The sequence below is a fragment of the Podarcis liolepis genome (assembly GCF_965112155.1).
Source record: "Podarcis liolepis genome assembly, chromosome: 5".
Lineage (NCBI taxonomy): Eukaryota > Metazoa > Chordata > Lepidosauria > Squamata > Lacertidae > Podarcis > Podarcis liolepis.
In genome coordinates this window covers 81,226,216-81,249,513 of record NC_139556.1, presented here as the reverse complement: position 1 = coordinate 81,249,513, position 23,298 = coordinate 81,226,216, and the positions used below count along the sequence as shown (strand labels likewise).

The following is a 23,298-nucleotide window of genomic DNA, read 5'->3' as shown; positions in this document are numbered from 1 at the left end:
ATGCAGCAAGGCTGCTCAGTCATGAACAGATGGTTTGTTCCAGCTCAGAGGAGTTCATACTTGACTGGCTCAAAATATTTCACATGTATTTATAATCTTTTACCGGTCTGGTAGAGAGTTGGTCCGTCTAGGCAACTGGCAAGGTGACTCCAGTGATTTGCAGGTCAGCATGTGACGGTGTGGATTTTGGTTTCTCATTCTCCACCTTGCCCACAGTGGAGCTCTTATGTTTACCAAGATGCCTGCAAAACGAGCTCTTTCCTGCCTCTTTCCTAATTTGCATCAGCTAGTGGGACATAAACATTTTGCAAGCAGGCTGGGAATTGTTTTGCTGCTTTAGATATTACAGGGCCCCATCAGATTTGGTTCAGAGAGAGAGCGGCAGATGCTCATAATGCTGTTCCTCTCTTAAGCATTTTTACCACAGGGTACTTCAAGATTATCCAACACTGCAGCATTGTCTTACATTTATGCATAAAAGGGACCAAATTGAAATCAGATGAACACATTAATACTTAACAGACATGAGGGAACCTTGAGAGCATTCCCATTTTCAAAAACCGTTTCCTAAATGGTTGTTTCAAATGGTGAAGCTCAGAACGCTGCACAACACTGAATCACCCCTTTTGTGCCCTCTGTGAGATTGTCTTCCGCAGAGAGATGATTTGTCTTTGGGTGCTCAAAGCACAAGGCGGAGAAACTGCACGCAGTGACCCAAGAAGTTATATCCCCTCAGTGCCACCTCTGCATGAACACATTGTATTTTCCTGTAGCAACAGCTCCAAAGCCACAGTGGAGACCAGGAAATGCTACTTAGGGAACAAGATCGATGACTCAGAGCAGGGCTTTTAGTGTGGCTGTTCTATGGAAGAGCATTCCTGTCAAAATACGACAGGTGCCCACTGCCCGCACTTTCTGGAAGCAGTTGAAGACATTTTAGACTTTCCTAGCTAGGTGAATAGGTCTTTACCATGAGTATCTATTATGTATGGTTTTCATTTTGTTTTAAATGTATCTGCTGCCTTTGTTTTTCTCCTTGAGATGGTTGTTTAGAAGACAATTAATAAATCAATAGTGATGATAATAAAAATAATAATACCCAGCCAGAAGCATGGGTGTGTTTGCCGCATCCCACTTGCTATAAAGCTACTGAATATTTCAGGCTAACATTGTGGATAGCATCACATTTACGTTGCTTCACTCTTGCACTCTCAGAATCTGCTGTAGAGGCTCCCGTAAGCCTCTGGAGCTGACTGTGAGTTGCAAACAGGGAAGTTCCTTGCATCTCCTGTAGCATCAGATACAGCACTCTGTTAATTTCATTTGTCTACTCAAACACCTGCATATTCATTGTAACAGTTTAGTTGAGTCCTTCCCTTCCCAGAGGGAAATGGTGCTGTGTGTCATTGGCAACTAAGGAGAGGCCTTGCAGATCACCTCTTGTGCTTTCCTGCTCTACACATATGTCCATGAAGCCATCACATGACCACTTCCCCATAAGAAGCCCTCTAATCCACACTGGCTCTAGGTATATCTTAAGTATTTCTGAGGGATCCTCATGTTCATCAGTTTATTTCCAGGTAGTTTCAGTTGTGTTGTTCTAAAAAAAAAAGTGCTCATCTGTTTTGTCTCTGTGGTTGGTTTTCCCCACCCCACTCCCAATTTATGCATCTCATTAAAAATGTTATCTAGGTGACACAGTAAAATAGATAGAATTAAAAGCAACAATGGAAACCCTTGCTGAAGCTAAGCCAGCAATAGATAAAATCCATCCATAAAACCCTATATAGACAGACACAAATTCACACTCCAGCAACCAGTCCTACAGAAATGACAGATCTTACTGCCAAGATAACGTACCCCAACTGTCGGAAACCTGGTGGCCCAAAGATCTATTGGACAACAACTGTCATCAGCCTCGGCCAGTAACTGGGTCTGTAGTCTAAACTTTATGGAGAGGCCTAGGTTAGTGATGGGACGCGGGTGGTGCTGTGGTCTAAACCACGGAGCCTAGGGCTTGCTTATCAGAAGGTCAGTGGTTGAAATCTCCACGACGGAGTGAGCTCTCGTTGTTCGGTCCCAGCTCCTGCCAAACTAGCAGTTCAAAAGCACGTCAAAGTGCAAGTAGATAAATAGGTACCGCTCCAGCGGGAAGGTAAACGGCATTTCCATGTGCTGCTCTAGTTCACCAGAGCAGTCATGCTGGCCACATGACCCGGAAACTATCTGCGGACAAACGCCGGCTCCCTCGGCCTATAGAGCGAGAGGAGCGCCGCAACCCCAGAGTCATCCACGACTGGATGTAATGGTTAGGGGTACCTTTACCTAGTGAAGGCTGACAGCCTATTGAGTAAGGCAGTCCCCAAATTTGTAAGGGAAATGCTGAGGGAGGATTGACTCTTTAGGGAAAGTGACACTGGTTTTTATTGCCACCCCAGGAGTTCTAACAGGCAGAATATTAGAATGAAAACCCACCTTGAAGAGATTTTAGTTTCCTTTTTTACCCAAATTCACTACTACTGCAAAGAACCTGTAGGGAGAATCAGTTTACTTGGGAGTGGAAACAACTACCCTGCTCTGTTTGCTTAAGAAAAGGGAAAAAAAATCCATTGAGCATTTTGCATTGGCCTGACTGATCTATTTCAGAGTAATGGCACCACCGAGCACCAGATGGAATCTTTTATAAGGAAGAAACTTGAATCCTTGCTAAAAGAGTCTCAGATCAGGGACAAAGAAGACCCCGACAGCTTCACAGTGAGAGCACTCTTAAAAGCAACACACGAAGGTTTAAACGTAAACTTCAAACAGGTAAGATTTCTCTTTCTTCCCCTCCACCCTTTCTACTGAGTTCTTCTAGCATTGTTGAGATGAGGTTAGCATTCATTGCAGGTTTGCTGTGAGAAAGAAATAGTCATGCTTCATTTTATATAAGAAATGCCTCTCAGTGAAATTTGCAAAATGCATTGTATCGGAGCTGCTTTTAAAAAGAAGTTACTTTCCCACCTCCAAAAAACAAATAAAATAAGGAAGCAGCATACCTTTGTATTTATGTATGTATTTGCAAATAAAGATTTACAGTGGATGTTCTGGGTTCTGGGTGAGAATGATAGTTCCACATTTGGATCTTTTCTGGAAAATACAGTGGTGCCTCGCAAGACGAAAAGAATTCGTTCCACGAGTCTTTTCGTCTTGCGATGTTTTTCGTCTTGTGAAGCACGGTCCGTCGCAACTGCACCTCTTCAAGCGGCTTTAAAAAAAAGCGCAAGACATTTTCGTCTTGCGAAGCAAGCCCATAGGGAAATTCGTCTAGCGAAGCAACGCAAAAACGGAAAACCCTTTCGTCTAGCGAGTTTTTCGTCTTGTGAGGCATTCGTCTTGTGGGGCACCACTGTATGAGCTGCAGAAAATGCATCCGAATCACCTTCATTGTGACCTACCAGGATGTTTAGGAAAAACAGAAGAAGTGTTTTCCTTTAGGAAGGTATTCAATGTGACTCATGGCTAATGGCATTGTGTGGAGGGACTTGCAGTTCTGCCAAACCATGATTGGTTTGAAGCAGATTTGCAAACCATTGTCTACACTAACTATGATTTGGCATATCTGAATTAGGAAACCATAGTTAATGGCTATTGATTTGCCTCAGAAATCTGCCTTGCAATAGAATCCAGCCAGATGGGTGGGGTATAAATAATAAATTGTTGTTATTATTGTTATAGTGCTGACAGGACTTTAAGTGTCTCTCAACACTGGTTCACTAAGCCTGCTTGAAAACATCCACAGCTTTACTTTCCAGGCTGCACACAATCTACCATACAGTGGTTTATATCCTCCACAATGGAATAACATTAAATTATACTGACAAAGGTCCGTATAGTTAAAGCCATGGTTTTCCCAGTAGTGATGTATGGAAGTGAGAGCTGGACCATAAAGAAGGCTGATCGCTGAAGAATTGATGCTTTTGAATTATGGTGCTGGAGGAGACTCTTGAGAGTCCCATGGACTGCAAGAAGATCAAACACATCCATTCTTAAGGAAATCAGCCCTGAGTGCTCCCTGGAAGGACAGATCCTGAAGCTGAGGCTCCAGTACTTTGGCCACCTCATGAGAAGAGAAGACTCCCTGGAGAAGATACTGATGCTGGGAAAGATGGAGGGCACAAGAAGAATGGGGCGACAGAGGACGAGATGGTTGGATAGTGTTTTCGAGGTTACCAGCATGAGATTGACCAAACTGCGGGAGGTAGTGGAGGACAGAGGTGCCTGGCGTGCTCTGGTCCATGGGGTCACGAAGAGTCAGACACGACTAAACGACTAAACAACAACATACTGACAAAAAACATAATAATGGCAAGATTGTATGTGGCAGCTTAAAACCAAATTTGAATCTTATCTGCCCCACAGCGCCACTCTCCCTGCCCTATCATACAGCTTGGGACTAAGTTATTGAGAGACTGCCTGATCTCTTGTATCCCCAGTTGTTTCCAAAAGATCAGAAACTTGATCTGTCTTGGAGCAGAGATTTCAGTGTGGCTGCCCCTGTTCTGTGGAAGACCCCTGTCAGAATATGACAGGTGCCCACAATCTACACTTTTTAGAAACATCTGAAGAAATCTTTTGTTCTGACAAGCTTGAACTAGCTGGATGAATAGGTCTCTGCCATTAGTGCTTCCTCTTACCATTTTAAAATTAATTTGCTGTTATTTTCTGTGATGTTTTAACTGTTTTTAGCTGTTTCTGTTGTATTGTGTAGATCGCCTTGAGACATGTATGTGGAAGATGATTAATTAATTAAAAGTATCACCATCTTAGACTGTATAATCATCCGCCATGGGAATGGTACTGTGCGACACCCCCCCCCCATAAAATCGTCTCAAGAAGTAGGTCAAGAAACATTTTATCATGAACCTAAATAAATATAGCATTTTAAAAAAGCAATGAATGGCAGAAGAAGTACTAAAAGTGATTGGGAGACCATTTGGGAAATCATTTGCAACCTATAGTTAGTCTTTTCGAAGCAACTTTGAAAATGTGTGCTAAATATTTGATTCTTATCCCTTTAAAAGTTCTAAAAAGTGTCTTGCAGGGTCATGTTAAAAATATTTTTTTCTGTTGGAGGCACAGACCTTTAAGGGACATACAAGGGGGAATATTTCCTTTGACTGTCAAAAAGTCCATATGTCTTCTCTTTTCTGTTGCCAGCAGCTAACATTCCTTTCTTAGCCCTAAGAGTTCGGCTCAAAGACTCTCGTCAGCGACTTTTAAATAAAGAAATATATAGTTGGACACCAAGTGCTAGCTTTTCCCTCTGTTCCTCCCATGCCCGCTCACATGGAGAGGTTTAAACCTTTTGAGCAACTGAGGCCCTATCTGCACTTTACATTTAAAGTAGTATCAAGCCACTTTAATGGTCATGGCTTCCTGGGAACTGTTGTTTGTTAAGGACGCTGAGAGTTCTTGGGAGATCCCTAGTCTCCTCACAATTCCCAGTGATTTAGCAATCCTTCCCTCTTCACAGGGAACTCTTTATCGCCACAAGATCCCTGTGAGGTTGGATTAGTCTGAGAGGCTGTGGGTGACCCAAGGTCAGTGTGGTGTAGTGGTTAAGAGCCAGTGTGGTGTAGTGGTTAAGAGCGGTGGACTCGTAATCTGGTGAACCGGGTTCGCGTCTCTGCTTCTCCACATGCAGCTGCTGGGTGACCTTGGGCTAGTCACACTTCTCTGAAGTCTCTCGGCCCCACTCACCTCACAGAGTGTTTGTTGTGGGGGAGGAAGGGAAAGGAGAATGTTAGCCACTTTGAGACTCCTTAGGGTAGTGATAAAGTGGGATATCAAATCCAAACTCCTCCTCCTCCACTCAGCTCCATGGCTGAATGGGAATTTGTAATTTGTACCATTCTCTACCCTTTTCTGTCATGTGAATTGCTATACCACACTGGGTTTTCTTGTTTCTTTTTATTACTGCAGCAGTAACATAAACGTCAAAACCAATCACAGAGCAAAACAATCCAATAAAACCGGTTAGTGAAAACAAGCAAATCAATGGGCAAAGACCTTTGCCATTTGGCAGAAGACCACTACATGGAGCCCAGCAAGCCTAGGTCAAACTAAGGATTCTGGGAATGTTGTGGATAGTAGGAGAGGATATATTGATTAAATACTATCCTTCCTCGCTCATGCTAGTGAGCTAGTAGCAGAGCACATTCCCTTGTACATTGCAGGAAGCTAGTTGATGGATTCGTGAGAATCATTTGAGTTAAGCAATCCAGTCTGGCTTGTCCAGATTGGATTGTTCCTGGTAAATCCCCTTTAGTTCTCTCTTAAAAACAATCATAACACAACAGTCTTCTTTTAAAAGTAAGAATAAGGTTTACTTACATTCAGTTCACAGTATGATCCTGAAGGTGGCTTTATCTTGTAGTTAAGGTAAAGGGACCCCTGACCATTAGGTCCAGTCGTGGCCGACACTGGGGTTGCGGCGCTCATCTCACTTTATTGGCCAAGGGAGTCGGCGTACAGCTTCCAGGTCATGTGGCCAGCATGACTAAGCCATTTCTGGTGAACCAAAGCAGCGCACGGAAACGCCGTTTACCTTCCTGCCAGAGCGGTACCTATTTATCTACTTGCACTTTGACGTGCTTTCGAACTGCTAGGTTGGCAGGAGCAGGGACCGAGAAATGGGAGCTCACCCCATCACGGGGATTCGAACCGCCGACCTTCTGATCGGCAAGTCCTAGGCTCTGTGGTTTAACCCACAGCACCACCCGCGTCCCTATCTTGTAGTTACAGTTACACAAAAAAGTGTGGGTTCATCCTCTGTGAGGGATGAGCCCATGTGCTGCTGGCCGAGAGCCAGCAGACAGCAAAAGGTGAAATGGAGAGAAGGGATCAAGAGAGTCAAGAGGAAGATGGCTACGTGACTAGCCCCTTTATAGGGTCCGCCAGGGTCACGCCCATCTACCTGGTCACACCCAGGGCGAGGATGCTCTAGACCAGGTGTGACAGGAAGTCCTCCTAGCTGGAGCAACATTCCCCTGTGTGTCCACTCTGGGCAAACAGGAAATGTATTTGAGTGCTTCAGTGATGTTACATCCCATAGGGATGAGTAATGTCCCTGAAAGAGGAAACTGAAAGTGATGCTTAATGTTAAATAGGCATCATTTGCTAGTGCATACGAAGAGGAAGGGGCGGAAGAGCTGTGAGTGAACTATGCTCTCCTCCCTGCATGTGCTGAAGAAATACCCCGGGGTGTATCCTGCATCCTGAACTGGAAATAAATATTTGGAAAAGTAGGTTTGAGTTTGTCGAGCTTGACTAGCCAAAAAAAGAAAAGAAAGGAGAAGCCATTACTTGTTCTCCGCGAAAAAAAGCTAATGGAAAATACATTTCTGCCACAGGCCGCGCATTTATGTAACTGGAAGGATTTGTGCCGTGAATAGTTGAGGCGATGTATTTCAGTGCCTCTTTTCAGCTCTTCAAAGAGATAAAGGGATGTGATGTTCTGACAGCAACACTGGGTCCTGCCACAGATCATCAAACTGATGACCCAGGGGAACTCTCTTACAGCAAACCTCAGGTGGCCTAGCAAACATCACTTCTGTCTCTGTGTCTTTGGGTTGTGTGCATTTTTTATTTATTTATTCCCTGTTTATCTACAGGTTTCGGAAGTGTGAGGTTTGATATGTTTGTTCACTTGGATCACACTTTTCATTTTTGATTCCTCTTAAGTCGATTCTTCTTTTTCCTCTCTTTATCTGGGCACCAGATATCCGCTTCATTTGCATTCCTGCGACCCCTTCAAAGAACTTAATTATTGGGAGTACAGACACAAGCTAAATATTACAGTCTGTGCTGATATATATAATATTTAGCTTATACTCTGTGATGAGAGTTCTGGTCCGAAACATGAGGGGAGCCTCAGTTTGGAGAAGGCTGATTTTCACATATAGTCCCGTTCTTCTGGGAGCAAATACAATAGATGTGTTTACTATATTAAAAAACCCAATTTGCTTGGTTATTGAGTTATTTGCTTATTTTGCTTCCATAGAACTCGGATGTAAAAGATACTGGCAAGAAATCCCACAGTAGACTAATGAGCAATTTTGGTAAACATAAGGTAAGCAGAGCTAAAACTTCCACCTATGTTTTGCATGGTTATAATAATAATTATTATTTTATTTCTAGAGCGGCTTCTGTGTACGTGTTGCTTTACATAGAACAGGTATGACAAGTCCCAACCTCCAAGGGGCTTGCAATCTGAAACAGTCGTGGGGAAACAGCAGGAGAAGCTGGGGAAAATGGAGGCACTGGTCGGCAAGAATAGGCAGTTTTTATTTTTATATTTATGTCCCGCGTATCCTCCGAGGAGCTCTTCCCCTTTTGACCTCACAACAACCCTGTGAGGTAGGTTAAGCTGAGAGAATGTGAGTGGTCCAAGGTCAGCCATGAGATAACTGGAGCCTTCGCATGGCACATGTAAGGATACCAGGGGGTTACTCGAGAGCAATCAGGCAAATGCCTCCCTGGTCGCCTGCAAAGCCTCGTTACTGGTGCCAAAAGCCCTTCACCATGCAGAGTGCCATTATTCTGTGACTCGCACATTCACTGGCAGAATCTGTGAGTGGGCGGTCCTTAAACCTTCCCCAGCAGTGTAGTTTCTTGACACTCAATCTGCACTTCCCCTCTCGGCGCGGAAGCCTACTGCGCAGGGAGGGCGTGGGTAACGGAGGACCTCTCTCCTCCCTGCTTTGCTCAGGCAAGGCGTCCTGGCACCGCCTTGCCTCCTCCGAGCCCTGAAGCTCCTCTCCACTGGAGGTGTGGTTACTCTCCTCTGCTGAGGAGGTACTGCTTCCCACGATCTTTGGGGGCTCTCTGTAATCCATCCGGCTTTCCCCCTCTCACCCCTGAGCCGATGGCAGTTCCCTGACAGCACAGAATCAAGAAAAGAGACCTGATTGATCAACTCAAACATCTAGTCCAGCATTCTGCTTCCACAGTAGCCAACCAGGCAGCTTATACAAAGCCTGCAAGCAAGACATAAGTGCAGGATCCCTTTCCCACTCATGACTCCCAGCTTTGTTTCACCAGTTCTTTCTGCAGATGGTAAGGCCAGTGTAAAACATAATTTATTTCTTTAAACTTTAGCTGGCAGCACATACTTTTACACACACACACACACACACACACACACACACACACACTCTCTCTCTCTCCTATATATAACGTTCTTTGGCTTTCAAGGAACTGAAAATGGACAATTAATGAGCTGTTATTCATTCAGTTCGCAGGCTTCCAGCTCATATTTGCTAATGGGGACTATTGGCAATTGACATTCCCAGCACACTGATAAGAGAACAAATGTTGTACAGTAGAATGCTTGTGAGAGAAACCAGCCTCTGGAGAACTTACAATTACTACTTTGAAGACTGCAAAATATTTCAATAATGCAACGATTTCAGCTAATTAGCCTAATTAGGCTTGCCCTGATTTTTTTTTCATGTCTGCATGAAAAAAAATATGAATATTCTCCTTAATGACCATTGTGGAAATTGATTGACTTTGTGCACTTCTGGCAATAAGAGATATTTAGTGATGCTGTACTGGAAGCGTTTTCCCTTTGAATTTAAAAATGTAAAATTCTGCAGATGTGAATGAATTTCACAAAAAATCATTTAGCTCATAAGTAGTTCTTTAAAAGAATTGTACCCCTATATGTGGGAGGGTTTTGATATATTCCCTTTTAGATGTTGGCATTGCATTTTGCTGGACATCCCCACCATTGTCCTTCACCAGAGTCCCATACTTTTTCTTTGACCTTCCCATGCCATTCATTCAATAAATCCTTGAAATACTGACATTTCAGGGTCGACAGAGAAATAGACGCATGGGGAGAAAAATGCCTGGGTTGTTTTCTTCTTTCTTTCTTTCCTTCCTTCAAAATACATTGCTGTCTGGGAAAGTAGGTATAAAATGATTGTGACAATGGGTTTCAGCACTCTGCATAACTCCCCCACCCCTCCCCCATAAAAAATCTTAAATTATGCAAGTTTGAGGACTTTATAGAAACCTAGTTCTCTGTAAACTGGCTGCTCTTTTGCAAGCAGTTTACGATCGCTGTTACAACTGAAATTTTGTTCAGTTCTCTCACCTTTTGGTATGTGCCTAGCAAGTAGTAAGATGGTTTGCCATCAAATTCAGTGGGAGAGCTCATTCTTTCTCAATTAAATTAATTATTTCCCAGTCAAATCAACAGGACTTACTGTGGTGTTCGTATGGAGCCCCCGGTCATCTCACGGACTATTGACCCGTACACCAATAATCCGCTGCCACCAACCAGGTCCTCCCTGGTAAAATCACTTCAGTCTCAGTCTGGTTCTCAATTAATAAAGAAGAGTGTATTTTATTTCAGACACAAACAAAGCTTTTACAGCATTCCAAACATTGTTGCTCTTCACTTTCTTCGTCTTATTTTCCTCTCTCTATCTCTTCTACCTCCCCACACTCAAGGGCCCACTGCCTTAACTGTCTCTCTATTACCAACTGCCTTTCCCAACCAGCCAACCCACTAAATCCAACCAACTACCCATCAACAACTCCCAACGACCTCCTCCCAGAACTCCTCCCAGAACTGGTTTTATAGTCCCACTGACTCCACCCCCCCTGGGTCCTGTCTGTACAACCTATTTAACTATTTCCCCTCCAGCACTCTCTCATATATGTTAATGTCACTCTTACCAGCTATTAATCTTGGCTGGAGCAAAACCTTTGTAAATCGAACATAACTCTTGGCAATAGTGCTTAGGGCAGTAGCTCAGTGACAAGTGCACGAATTTGCATGCCAAATGTTCCAGGTTCAATCCCTGATCCTTCCATTTAAAATGCTCAAGGGAGGAAAGAGTGAGGGAAATCTCCTTTTGGGACCCTGGGAAGCTCCTGTTAGCCTGAGGCTGCATTCACATGGCAGCTTATTCTATTTTCACGTCATTTCTGCATTCTGTTTGAGCTTCCACACAACATAAAAGCCACACCCAGAAATACAGTGGAATTTAGCAAAAACTGAGTACAGTGGTACTTGTTTTCAAATAACACAGAAAAATGAGCACTAAACTTGTTCTGTATTCCACTATATTTCTGTAAGTGGCTTTTACGCCATGTGAAATCTCAATCAGAACGCAGAAATGAACAGTTAGGGAAACATTGTGAAAATGGGGAGGTAAAAATGGGGGGGGGGGAGTGGGGGACTTCAGTGTGAATGCAGCCTGAGCAGACCACACTGGAAATGAACGGTAACTTTTTATAGTTCACCACACAGTTAAATCCGATATTCTTTTCTCAATCAGAAGGCAGCAAAACCAAGGCCCAAATCTCATAGCGCATCTGATGAGGAGGATTCTCAACAAAATTGTTCTGGGAAGGAACCTGGACAGCTATACAGGTTAGTAATTGTCACTTTCCCCCAGCTGTTTTACTTCCAAATCAGGCAGTCTGCAAATGTACATTTCCCCTGGAATGTAACTGGCACTAGCTTTTTAGAATGAATAAAGCAATACTGGGTGTTTGTGTGTGAGGACATATTCAATTTTTAGATGAAAACAGGCAGGACCAAAAATACTGCCTGTCTAAACTCATTATGCTACTGAATGTAATAAACAAAGCATATATTTGCTGCAGAGCCAAAACTCCCTCTTCCTATTGTCCTGCGCATCTTGCCTTCATTTAATAAGAGAACTTATTTCTATCCAGAACCTGTTGCTTCTGTTGGAGAGATGTATCTGGAAGGCATATCTGTATGGAGGATGGGTTGTGGGGCGGAGAGGCAGAGGCAGGGTTAAAAAAAATGAATTAGAGTTTTGGAAAAGGCTTCACCTCTTGGCCAGCCTATTTCTTTCCTCTGTTTGGTTGCCTTTTATTTTGTAGCATGCCTTCTAGTCAAGTAATAACTGTTGTTGTTTGAGAACAACAGTAGTAGGATAGAGAGAGAAGCTGACAAATCTAGCCATTTAGGAGAAAAAATCCCCCTCTTTTACCATTATTCAGCAGGTTGGGTCGGCGGAGAAAAACGATGAAGCTGTGTCGCGATCTTTCTGATTTAGTGGTGTACACCAATTCGGTAGCAGCTCAAGACATAGTTGATGATGGTAAGGCTGTGGGTGAATGCTGGGGCACATCCTTTTCCTGCTGTCAAATATATTATTTGCTCCTGTATAAGGAAGTAGCAGGGGGTGCCGGGCACTGCCTAGTAATTCAAAGAAACAAGCAAAGATTTTTAAATGGATAGAATAATTTGTGAGTTTGGGGGTGTGCGGATACGGCGTTTGCAAAAAATTGGCGAAAACTACCTCCTCCCCCAGCGAAACTTCGTTCCTAACTGCCACGCCAAATTAGGCGGAACTACACCCAAGTCACATTTGGGCCTGCCATCTTGATTCAAAATGGTGCCTGGTGTCCAAAGGTAAATGAAGACCACTGCCCCCCCCACTTCAGGAACCCTTGTGCTGAGTATGGCAGCAATATCTCAATACGTCTGAACCCATAAAGGACAGGCAGACAAGCAGGCAAACTGCTTTCCCAAATATATAGTAGATGAGCTTGTGGAATTTCTCCTGTGCAAGGTGAGGTGAATATGAGTCACTTGCTATTGCCGCTATTCTGTTGCACAAGTCTTGTTGATTTGTGATCCTTCTGTAGAGTTTGAGGTTATAACAATGGGATCTTAGTGGGGGAGTGGTGTGTGGGTTTAGCTGCTTTGTGCACTGCAATCGCACACTTCTTATTTTTGAGCTTAAAAGTGGTGCTCAAGTGACATCCCAAATTGTCAGGTGCTGGTGGCGGTTGCTCGTGAGTAACCAGGCAGGACTCTGCCCTGTCTTTTACAGGTTTTATTGATGCAAACTATTTACAGTGCCGAACCACAAAGTTCATGTCCGTCTTAGTCACTTGCAGATTCCGGGAGTGGCCCCTTCCACCCCCCCAACATAAGAACTTAGACACCCCGAATCTTCACCTCCCTTCTTTACGTTTCACCCCTCTGCGTAAGCTTGGCGACGGAAGCGGCATGTGTGCCTCCTGGCCAGCTGGGCTAGGTGAGGCCCTTGGGCTCTCAGCAGCATCTCCGAGCCCTCCCCTTGCTTGGCTCCCCCTTTCCCTCACTTCTCCACTGGAGGCGTGGCTTTCCCCACTGCTGGAGGAGGAGCTGCTCTTCAGAAGCCTTGAGGCTCTCCCTCCCCTGTTCCGATGGCCGTCCCCTGACACAAACATACACCTGGTTCATGCAAAAACCCAGCCCACTTTGGTAGTATGAGTTTCTCAGTCCCATCCTTCCTTTGCAGCTTGGCTCCTGCCTCTTCTGCCCCTTCCTGTTTTATGGGCTTATCCCACCCGCTTGCAATGGCTTCCCTCTTCCTCCACTGGAAGGTGGCACAGCTGCATTACAAAACAGGATGGCTTTTCTCACCTTCCTCAGAATCAAAAGCTGTGACAAGTGGTGTCACCTTCAACATGTAAAAGTGACATGTTCTTTCCACCGAAAGCAGCCTTCAGCGTGTGACAAGTGACAAGTTTCTGCTTGGGGATAGACTTTAATTAAGAGGACCTGTCCCTTTATAAGCATTATTTGTGGGGGAAGAAGAGGTTTTAAGCTCCAGGGGTAGTTTTTGTGCTCATTGTGCTTTTTGTTACGCAGAGAGACACCTTTCTTGATTCAAGCACATTTCAGCCAAGGTTGGCATGTCAAATGCAGATTGGGGTGAAATCATTGCATATTCCTGACGAGCACCTTCAGAGAAGTAGTCAAAATCCAGCTGGAAACATGCTGACAGCTCTTTCATGGAACAATCCCATCTAGTGAAAATAGTTGGAGTTTTTTGAATTACACAGCGGGAATTTCTCAATTCTCTAATCAGGGCTTTTTAAAAAAAAAAATGGCACAAGCAAAACAGAAACATCAAACCTCGGAGTGGATAAATAATTTGGTATCCTTTCCCTCCCCTACAAAAGAAAAAAAAAAGGGACGTGAGCCAATCCTAGAAAAACATGATTGCAGTGAGAGAGTTAAACCCATGCTTTGTTCTTTTTCAGCTGAAATTATAGCCCATATTTCTAGTCCTTATGACTGCAAAATTAGGCTTCAAGTTGAGTTTGCATCAGCTGGTAAGCCTTAGAAGTGTGAGGAGGGAACAAGGTCTGAGACTCAGTATCCTGGCCCCTTCCCTGCCACTTCAGCAAATATTACAAATGTGTTTAATTTTATAATTATTTCAACAGTCCAGGAAATTGACTGGTGTTTTTTTTCTGTTGCAGAACTTGTCTTGATTCAAAATTATGAACATATCTGTTCTGTTAGAAGTGCAGGCTTCATGCAGCTTTGATACTGAGACCGATTTCTTCCAGAAATGCCTTGAGAAATTTGGTCCTGTCCTCTTTTGAATTCTCCACGCGTGCTTAATATATATTCGACTCAGGAAAGCCTGTTTGAATGCAGTGCTTTGCAAAGAGTAGAACTCGTGGTCCTCCCCCCCCCACCTCAAAACGCGCATCATCTGAATATTAGACATTCTCCATTTAGATAAATAGTTTCGTATTTGAACATCTTGGAGGAACTAGTCATGACACTGAACGTGTGTTCTGTTTGATAATGCAGTTGTAGATATGGTTCGAAAATGCCAACTTGAATGGTTATGTATATGAAACTAAACTTATTTCAATGCCCATTATATTTGGTGAGTGAGGCTATAGCAAACAGCCACCTTGTAACAAAAGGGGGAGTATTTGATCATGTTGCCTTGGTAAATGGCGGCTGTGTTCGCTTCCCATACCCATAGACTTCATTTGCCCACACTGAAAGCATAACATAGCATAGCACCATTACATTTGCAGCATGACCCTGACTGTCTGAGATGACTTCTTTCCCACCCCCTTTTTAATTAGTTATTCATTACAAAAAAATAAATCTATTTGTTACAAATGAATGCTTTCCACTTGCAGAGCTTTAAATAGTCAAGTCAAACATGCTGCCATTTGCCAAGTGAAGGAAGTATGTTTTGGGCTGGTCTCTCACTCAGAATTTAAAGTCGTCAAGAAAGGTGAAGGTGTTGGTCCTTCTCCTGTTTCTGAAATTGAGTTTTCACCTTCGTTGTCAGGAAAATATTTCTCATTGAGGCCCAGGGCAGCTCGGTAGACAAAGGTGTTCTCATGAGTCTGGAGGGCTTTGATTTCTTCCAGGCCCCTGAGCTGTTTCACCAAAAGAAAGTGTTTCAAGTAAAAAGTGGCCCTGAGGCAACAGATCAGAGGAAATAACAGCTGATTAAAAATGCACATTTAGAGGGGAGGGGAGGCTTTGAGCATAACTCCTCAAAAGCACATTTATTTCCAAATTGTGCTCAGGCAAACATGGGGCGCAATACTAGTGTGTGTGTGTGTGTGTGTGTGTGTGTGTGTGTGTACATTTGTGTGTACACAACACATGTCGTGTCATACTTGACCATATCTTCTTTTCCTTGGTTATTTTCCTTTTCAACATGCAGGATCTGTGGGGAATGTGTTATCCTTCAGCGAGTCGAGAGCACACCAGGTGGTGCAACAGAAGGCAGAGCAGTTTATGCTTTATAACCAGAAGCAGCTCACCAGAATCTACCCATCTGCATATCGGATTGACTCCAGCAACTTCAACCCTTTGGCATATTGGAACGTGGGCTGCCAGCTAGGTGAGTGCTGCAGTGTACATGTGCGAGGTATATGCACACAATATCCAGGTGCCCACTGATCTACTTTCACCCCATTTTTTCAGATGTCCCTATCCCAGCTGCCTGCTAGATGGGGAGGAAGATAAGGGAGAAGAGTGTCAGAAAGTTATGAAATGATATTTGCTGTTGCTTGAAACCCTATTGTTAGGAAATTACACCATACTGATGTTTTACCAGACTGCAGTAAAGCATTTTTTAAAACTGGCAAGAGAGAAGGAAAGGGGGGGCTGTCAGAAAAGAATAGGGAAATGAATAAGAGAAAAGAGGTGTTCCATAGAAATAAGGGGGGGGGGGAGGTATGTCCACTTTTGGTTCAGATCTCGCCAACTTTTGACTTTGGCACTACATGCTACCAGCATGTAGCTCCTAACAGATTGCCCAAGAGGGAATGCAGCCTTCAAGAGAAATATAAACTTTGTTCATTAAATCCCATTTATCTGCTTAAAATCAAAGGCAATTGCATTATGGGGAGGGGGAAAGCGTACAAAACTATTTTATGGGCAGGATCCAGGCTAACTTAGGCTGCAGTCTTAACCCCACTTGCCCGAGAGTAAGCCCCGTTGAATTCAATAGGACGTAACCTCTGAGAAGACATGGTTAAAATTGTAAGTTGAATCTCGTTTCCATTGAAATTAACAAGCCAAGTTAGTCATTAGGTCCCTTTGATTTCAGTAGGGATGAAGCACCACTAACTTAACTCTTCATGAGCAGAAACCACACAAGGTTTTGTTAGATGCATGTGAAGTTTATGAGTAACACAAGCTATTGCTAATTTCACAGTGGCATTAAACTATCAGTCTGATGGGCGCGTGATGCAGTTGAACCAAGCCAAGTTCAGGATGAATGGCAACTGTGGATACGTCCTGAAACCCCAACAGATGTGCAAAGGTAGTACCATTCAATGCATTTTAGTCCTGTAATGCTATTATACATGCATTATAAGGATGGGAGCCCTGTGGCCTACCAGATATATATATTTTTATATCTATATCTATATCTATATCTATATCTATATCTATATCTATATCTATATCTATATCTATATCTATATCTATATCTATATCTATATCTATATCTATATCTATATCTATATCTCTATCTCTATCTCTATCTCTATCTCTATATCTATATCTATATCTATATCTATATCTACTGTTTTTATTTATTTCATGGTACAGAAGATAAATTTTGAGAAAACAATTGTTACAACAGTAAACAACAAGTAACTTGTCATGTGTTAAAGTTTCGTTTGATTGCTCTAAGAGATCACACCCCATTTCCCCATGAGTGCTGGGTGGATTCCTGCCATGCTCTGATCTGTTTATGTATTCAATAAACATTTGACACAGGTTATAAAAGGAATATGGATTGTGTTTTCCCTTTGCCGCCCTCACCTGGCGTGTTAGTTTCTCAGCCAATGCTATTGACCATACTCTGTTACACCAAGAATCAATGTTCATTCAGCCCATCACCGGTTTTCCAACATCTGGCTATCTCCAAACGAGCAGGAGTTGATAGAAAGGCTAAGAGGTCATGTTTAGGATAATCATGAGCAGACGGGATCCTAAGCCCAAGTAGTGCTAGTGCAGGGGACATTTCAATCAAGCTTATTTATTTGAAGACAGCATTCCAGAAGCGTTTGATGATGTCACAACACCACCACATATGGACCACTTTTGACTGTGCATCCCCTGCAACAATTGGGATTGACTTCCTTAGATATTCAGGATAACCTCACCGGTGTATAATGCCGCCTACGCAGACGCTTTAATGAGGCTTCCCTTATTTTTGCAGAAGCAGATTTCTCTCTCAGACCACAAAGCCATCCAGTTTTCATTTGGTATTTCTAGGTCCACTTCCCATGGCGTTCTGTGTACAATGGATTGCCATATTCTAGTGTTATTAGAGCTTTATAAATTGAGGAAGCTATGCCTATCAGACATTGTTGAACTACAACTCCCTTTATACTTGATCATTGAACATACTGGCTGGGAAATGTAGTCCAACAACATCTTGAGAGCCGCAGGCTCACCCTCTTTATAGTCAACAATCAGGCTGCAATATGTTCATTAATGGTAATAACGACATTCCTTTGACAGTGATAAATTTCTAGGCAAAGCTGATAGAGATAAAAGATGTGACTTGTTGAAGGGTGGGGTAGAAGTGCCTAAAATAAGCATAAAACATATGGCGGAACCACTGCATTAACTGATTAACACAGATCTGATCTTTTATCGCACGGCCAGTGCCGGATTTATGTATAAGCTAAACAAGCTATTGCTTAGGGCCCCAGTCTCTTGGGGCCCCCAAAAAAATTTTAAAGGAAAGAAACAACTAGATGTACATTTCCAAAATATAAGATAAAAAACAGATAAAATAAAACCTATATACAGCAAGAGTGTTTTGTGTTGTGTAGGCTCCTATTTGTTATGTGCAAATGGCTTTAGATACCTATTAGGTCCATAAATTACCATATACAGTGGTACCTCGGGTTAAGAATTTAATTCGTTCTGGAGGTCTGTTCTTAACCTGAAACTGTTCTTAACCCGAAGCACCACTTTAGCTAATGGGGCCTCCTGCTGCTGCTGCACGATTTCTGTTCTCATCCTGAAGCAAAGTTCTTAACCCGAGGTAATATTTCTGGGTTAGCAGCATCTGTAACCTGAAGCATATGTAACCTGAGGTACCACTGTAGCTTATATTCAACACAAAAAAACAGCGACCATTTGTTGTTGACAGAGGACAGATGGACATATAAAGGGTCCCATTACCTTCAGTAGCTTAGGGTCTCATCAGACCTAAATCCAGCCCTGGCCACAGCCAATGAATTATGTATGTGAAGTACCTGCAGTCATCCAGATTGGCAGGCAAACACATGCCCAGAATAAAAGAAGAAGAAATTTTTGGGAGTGGGGATCATTGCATAGTTGAATTTGTATGTTACTTGTTGACTGCCTGCTTTTATTTAGAAGTGCATAAGACACACATAACTCCTTATCTGAAGGACTGTATCTTTATGTACTCTTTGCACCCTCTAGGGACATTCAATCCCTATTCTACAGATCCACTGCCTGCTTTCCCTAAGAAGCAACTTCTCCTCAAAATCATCAGTGGGCAGCAGCTACCGAAACCTCCGGACTCAGTGTTAGGAGACAGAGGAGAGGTAAACAATGTTGATGATAGCTTTTGTGGTTTTCCAGTCTCTGAGTATAGATGTTCACATTGCCTACAGCACTTCATAAGGATATGTGTGGCGCACACCTGAATTTTATTCACCCGCAGCTGCTATCTTAGTGTGGGATAAACATCTTATTAATTTATCATTGTGCTGAAGGCTAAATTGTGAAATTCGCCATGCATTTCTGTTTAATGATTTAGGGATATATTCCCTGAAAGTTTCTGGCTTGGGAGTTTCCAATAATTTGTATCTTTACGGTTTCATAATGTTCAAAATACAAAGGTGGGGGCTTATGAGCACAGGCATATCTCTTCTCTATAGAGTTAATGCAGCTAGAGAAGGCACCCTGCTCACACAGTCGCCTTTTCTGTTTACTCAACACTTGGCCTCATTACTGCATTTTCTGTTCACCTTTCATGACACATTGGATTGCACCCTGGAGGGACGGAAAGGTTCGTTAATAAAATTTGTCCTCTTGACAGCGTGGTGCAATGAAGCAGCTACTTAACTCTTTAATGTGAAGTACATGCTAGAAAATTGGTGGACTGCCCTCCCTGTTGGGGGGCATCTGTCTCCCTCATTAACATTCAGGAGGAGTTTAAAAACATTAAAAACATTTGGTGGCTGAGAGAAACTGTTCCTGAAAACCTTGTTCAGCTGTGAGCCTATGTCTTCAGAGATGTGTTTAGGTGTTTTCAATGTTTTCAGATGTTCCAAACATGTTTTTATTTTAGGTTTAATTGCACTGCTTTCTTGCTTGCTCTCCTGGACTCCTGTGGGAGGAAGGGCAAGATAGAAATTTGAAAAACAAACAAACAAACAAACATAAAGAAACATTTTAAGCAACATGCTGATATTTAGAACAGACAAGTGAAACAAATTTCCATTAGTAAAAATAAGAGCTTGGATTATGGCTCTGCAAGATCTCAGGAAGGGAAGCCTGTCTTAGGATTCTTTAACAGGTTATTTAAGGAACCTGTGACCCTTCAGATGCTATCTGGATCCAACTCCCATCTATCTCAGCCAGTCAAGGATGGTGTGAGTTGTAGTTCCAGCAACATCAGGAGGACCCCAAATGCTAGTGATGTTAAGAATGTTATCAAGCACAGAGCTGTGGGCCACAATATTCTCATTGTGAGGGAGTGTTAGACTTGAGCCCCAAATTGCCTGAAAACAGCCTATGCTTGTCTCCAGAATCCTAATGATCTCTCTCAGCCCCTTGCTATAAAAGAATTATCAAGACTGCAACAGATGAATCCACATTTTGGCTTCTGAACAAATTCAAACCTCAACTTTTGCTTTTAATTACTTGGTTGTGATCTAATATAATGGAAAAATTGTAACCTAATATATTATGCTGGTAGGTCTATAAAACTGCTGTCTTGTGGGCATGCTTTGGAAAGATGAAATAATTATTTGAGATGTGTATTTTCTGTTTCCAAAAATGTCTCAAGCAGATAATCGATCCATTTGTTGAGGTGGAAATTATTGGGTTACCGGTTGACTGCTGCAAAGACCAGACCAGGGTGGTGGATGACAATGGTAAGAGGCTGCAAGCTGTATGTATGTTTGTTATATGCAAGCTGTAAGTGTTGTCAGGAGGGATTGATTGTAAAACTGCTCTGGAAAATGTAGCTTTGTGAGGAGAATGGGGGTCTCCTAAGAACTCTCAAAAACCTTAACAAACCACAGCTCCCAGAATTCTTTGGGTAAAGCTATGACTGTTTAAGGTGATATCATATTGTTTTAAATGTATGTTATGAGTGTGGCCTTAATAATGTTCCTTCAGGTATTCAATTTCTCATCTGCCAATTTCAGTTCCCCATTTCTACTGGGCATATGTGATTAGCATTATTTTTATATCATCTCAGTACTTTTCCATTATTCAAGACACTTGCCATTTTGCCTATATTCTTCTGCCCCTGGTATCAGTTCTTCTTTGCCTCCTATTTTGGCTAAGCCTCCATCTGCGAATCTATGGTTTACACTTCTTGTGAAATTTGGCTTGTTCTTTCTGCCAGCAACAATGAGTGCTTTTGAAATCAGAATATCAAGCACAGTTTTCCAGTATGAGTTGGAGTCTTATATATATCCCATGCTACCACTAATTAATATTAAACAATTGAATGTGTTGCTTCGTGAAGATTCACCAGAGCCCTCCAAAAGGGACTGCCCAAAGGTTAAGTTATCGCTAAGCACAAGTTATTTGGACGGAATCTGATTTTCGTTTTAGCAGATATGATCACAGTATGAATGACAAGCCACAGTTGTTATAAAGAGTAGGCTCAAATTCTGTAGATAATGAGAAGGTTAGAGATTGGGTTAAAAAAAAATCCCCCTTATCAAGAGTTATGGAAGAGGGCAGGGCCAAGCAATTACTGAATTTCTGTCACAATGGACAAGAAGCGACAGCACTGAAAATTTGTGTTAGCTAACACAATACTCAGAAACAGCCATTCAGAAGAGCTAACAAAAATGTCATGTTATTCGTTGAATGGCTATTGATTTCCTCATCACTGCCAGTGTCAGGGTAAGAAATAATTGCTTGTCCTCCTGCTCTATCAAGCTTTGGAGCTACCTTTTGGTAGATGGCCTTATTTTCACCCCTGAACTTTCAACTTTCTCTTTTCTGTTGGAATAGCAACTTAAAGAGGTCACTTCTCCTTTTCTTGGTCATTGCATTTCATTCATTTTATCAGGGAACATTTAAAACAAGGTGAGAAAGAAGCATGTCAGTGGATTTCTTGTTTGTTTGAGTTGAAGTCATCTATAGCATCAATACTGGGCATCCCTCCCCCTCCATTTTTTTTTTCATTTTATAACACAACTAAACAACACAAACAGAAAATCAATACAAACAAATTATTGTCTTATCCTTATTTTTTCTAAACATTGTTAGGTGAGCTTCCCCAAGTCCCCCCTATCTGATTTTCATTTTACCTCATCTTTAGCAGTTTACATATATCATAATTTCTAACCATTTTTTTATCACGCTTACTTTTACCATAAAAATCTTCACATTTTATCACTTACAAATAATACTATATTAAAATACACTATATTCTACTTCTAATGCTACAGCCTATATCCACTTCCAAAGCCATTCTAAGATTTAAATATTAACATATTTTTTCAAATATTCTTTAAACTTCTTCCAGTCATCTTCCACCGTCTTTTCTCTCTGATCTCGGAGTCTCCCAGTCAGGTCGGCTAGTTCCATATAGTCAATACTGGGCATCCTGTGGCTGGGCCAGCCTTGGGCATTATTTGGCCCCAATATTTGGTCCGCTCCCTGTCCCACTGTGGTTCCAATCATGTCCCCTTTGTATTTGTGGGGGAAAGGGGATGCAACTTCTCATTCTATGCAGACTGACACTGTGCACTTAACCTCTTTATGTTAGTTGGGTACTTACTGGAGTGTTTTTGAGCATTGTGGGAATGGACTAGTTGAAATTTCATCTTGGCTCCTATTGCTAGAATTGACCTGAGAGCAGAAGATTTTGCCCGAGCTCAGAAATGCTCCAAAATGTCCATGGGTTGTGCACACAAGCACCACTCCTAATGTATGAGTGCACATTGTCAAACCACTCATATCAACAACCTTCTCATGTTGAGTGGGAAATGTCTGACATGTGACGAGGTCTCCTGTTCAGGCACAGCACCAGGGCAGTGTGTGATGCTTCATGATAATACTTGGTAGGTACTGACAGCAATTATGGGGTAACAGCATATTTCAAAAAATTGCATAGTGTAAAAGAGAATGCAATTCGCAAGTAGTGTAATTTGTGAATTGACCTTTAGTGCCTCACGTTGCAGTTTTTCTTGCCTCAATTTGGCCAGGCACCAGTGTCAAGGAACATGCTTATAAACTTAAAAAAAGATGATGATAAATATACTGTAATGCACAAACTTTATTACAGTGTTCATGAGGCTTTAAGCCGGTAGGTGAAATTACCTCTATTTTTGAATGGAAGGCAGGATAACAGGAATTGCCAATTTCTGTATTCTTTGGGGATGCTGTGATTTTCAGATACTAGACTCAGAGCTGGAATAACCCAACACAAAGTAAGTTACTGCTTGGGCTTTCAGCGTAGACTCATTCAGTGGTTTGTTAACAGGGTGAGTACCGTATTTTTCGCCCTATAGGACACACCTTTTTCCCTCCAAAAATGAAGGGGAAATGTGTGTGCGTCCTATGGGGTGAATACAGGCTTTAGCTGAAGCCGCGAGAGCGGTCGGTGTGCACCGATCCCTCTTGCTCTCCAGGCTTCAGGAAGCTCTGTGCAACCCTCGGGAGCCCGGCGCGAAGCCGCGCCGGGCTCCCGAAGGTCGCACAGAGCTGCCTGCACTTCCGGGCTCGGCGCAGCTCCGCGCGACCCTCCG

At 42.6% G+C, this 23,298-nt stretch overlaps 1 protein-coding gene across 21 annotated transcripts in view; it reads left to right on the top strand.

Annotated features, from left to right (window-relative positions):
- PLCH1 (phospholipase C eta 1) overlaps positions 1 to 23,298 on the top strand; it is a 140,716-nt gene that overhangs the window by 103,700 nt on the left and 13,718 nt on the right. For 6 of the 21 annotated variants that reach the window (XM_083503756.1, XM_083503766.1, XM_083503747.1 and 3 more), the window contains 8 exons: positions 2,647 to 2,808; positions 8,045 to 8,113; positions 11,337 to 11,431; positions 12,034 to 12,134; positions 15,519 to 15,698; positions 16,518 to 16,625; positions 18,776 to 18,900; positions 20,370 to 20,457. In XM_083503756.1, the coding sequence (XP_083359882.1) occupies positions 2,647 to 2,808; positions 8,045 to 8,113; positions 11,337 to 11,431; positions 12,034 to 12,134; positions 15,519 to 15,698; positions 16,518 to 16,625; positions 18,776 to 18,900; positions 20,370 to 20,457 (928 nt within the window). The remainder of the gene's footprint in view (positions 1 to 2,646; positions 2,809 to 8,044; positions 8,114 to 11,336; positions 11,432 to 12,033; positions 12,135 to 15,518; positions 15,699 to 16,517; positions 16,626 to 18,775; positions 18,901 to 20,369; positions 20,458 to 23,298) is intronic. The other 15 variants (XM_083503758.1, XM_083503767.1, XM_083503757.1 and 12 more) reach the window with 6 other exon arrangements.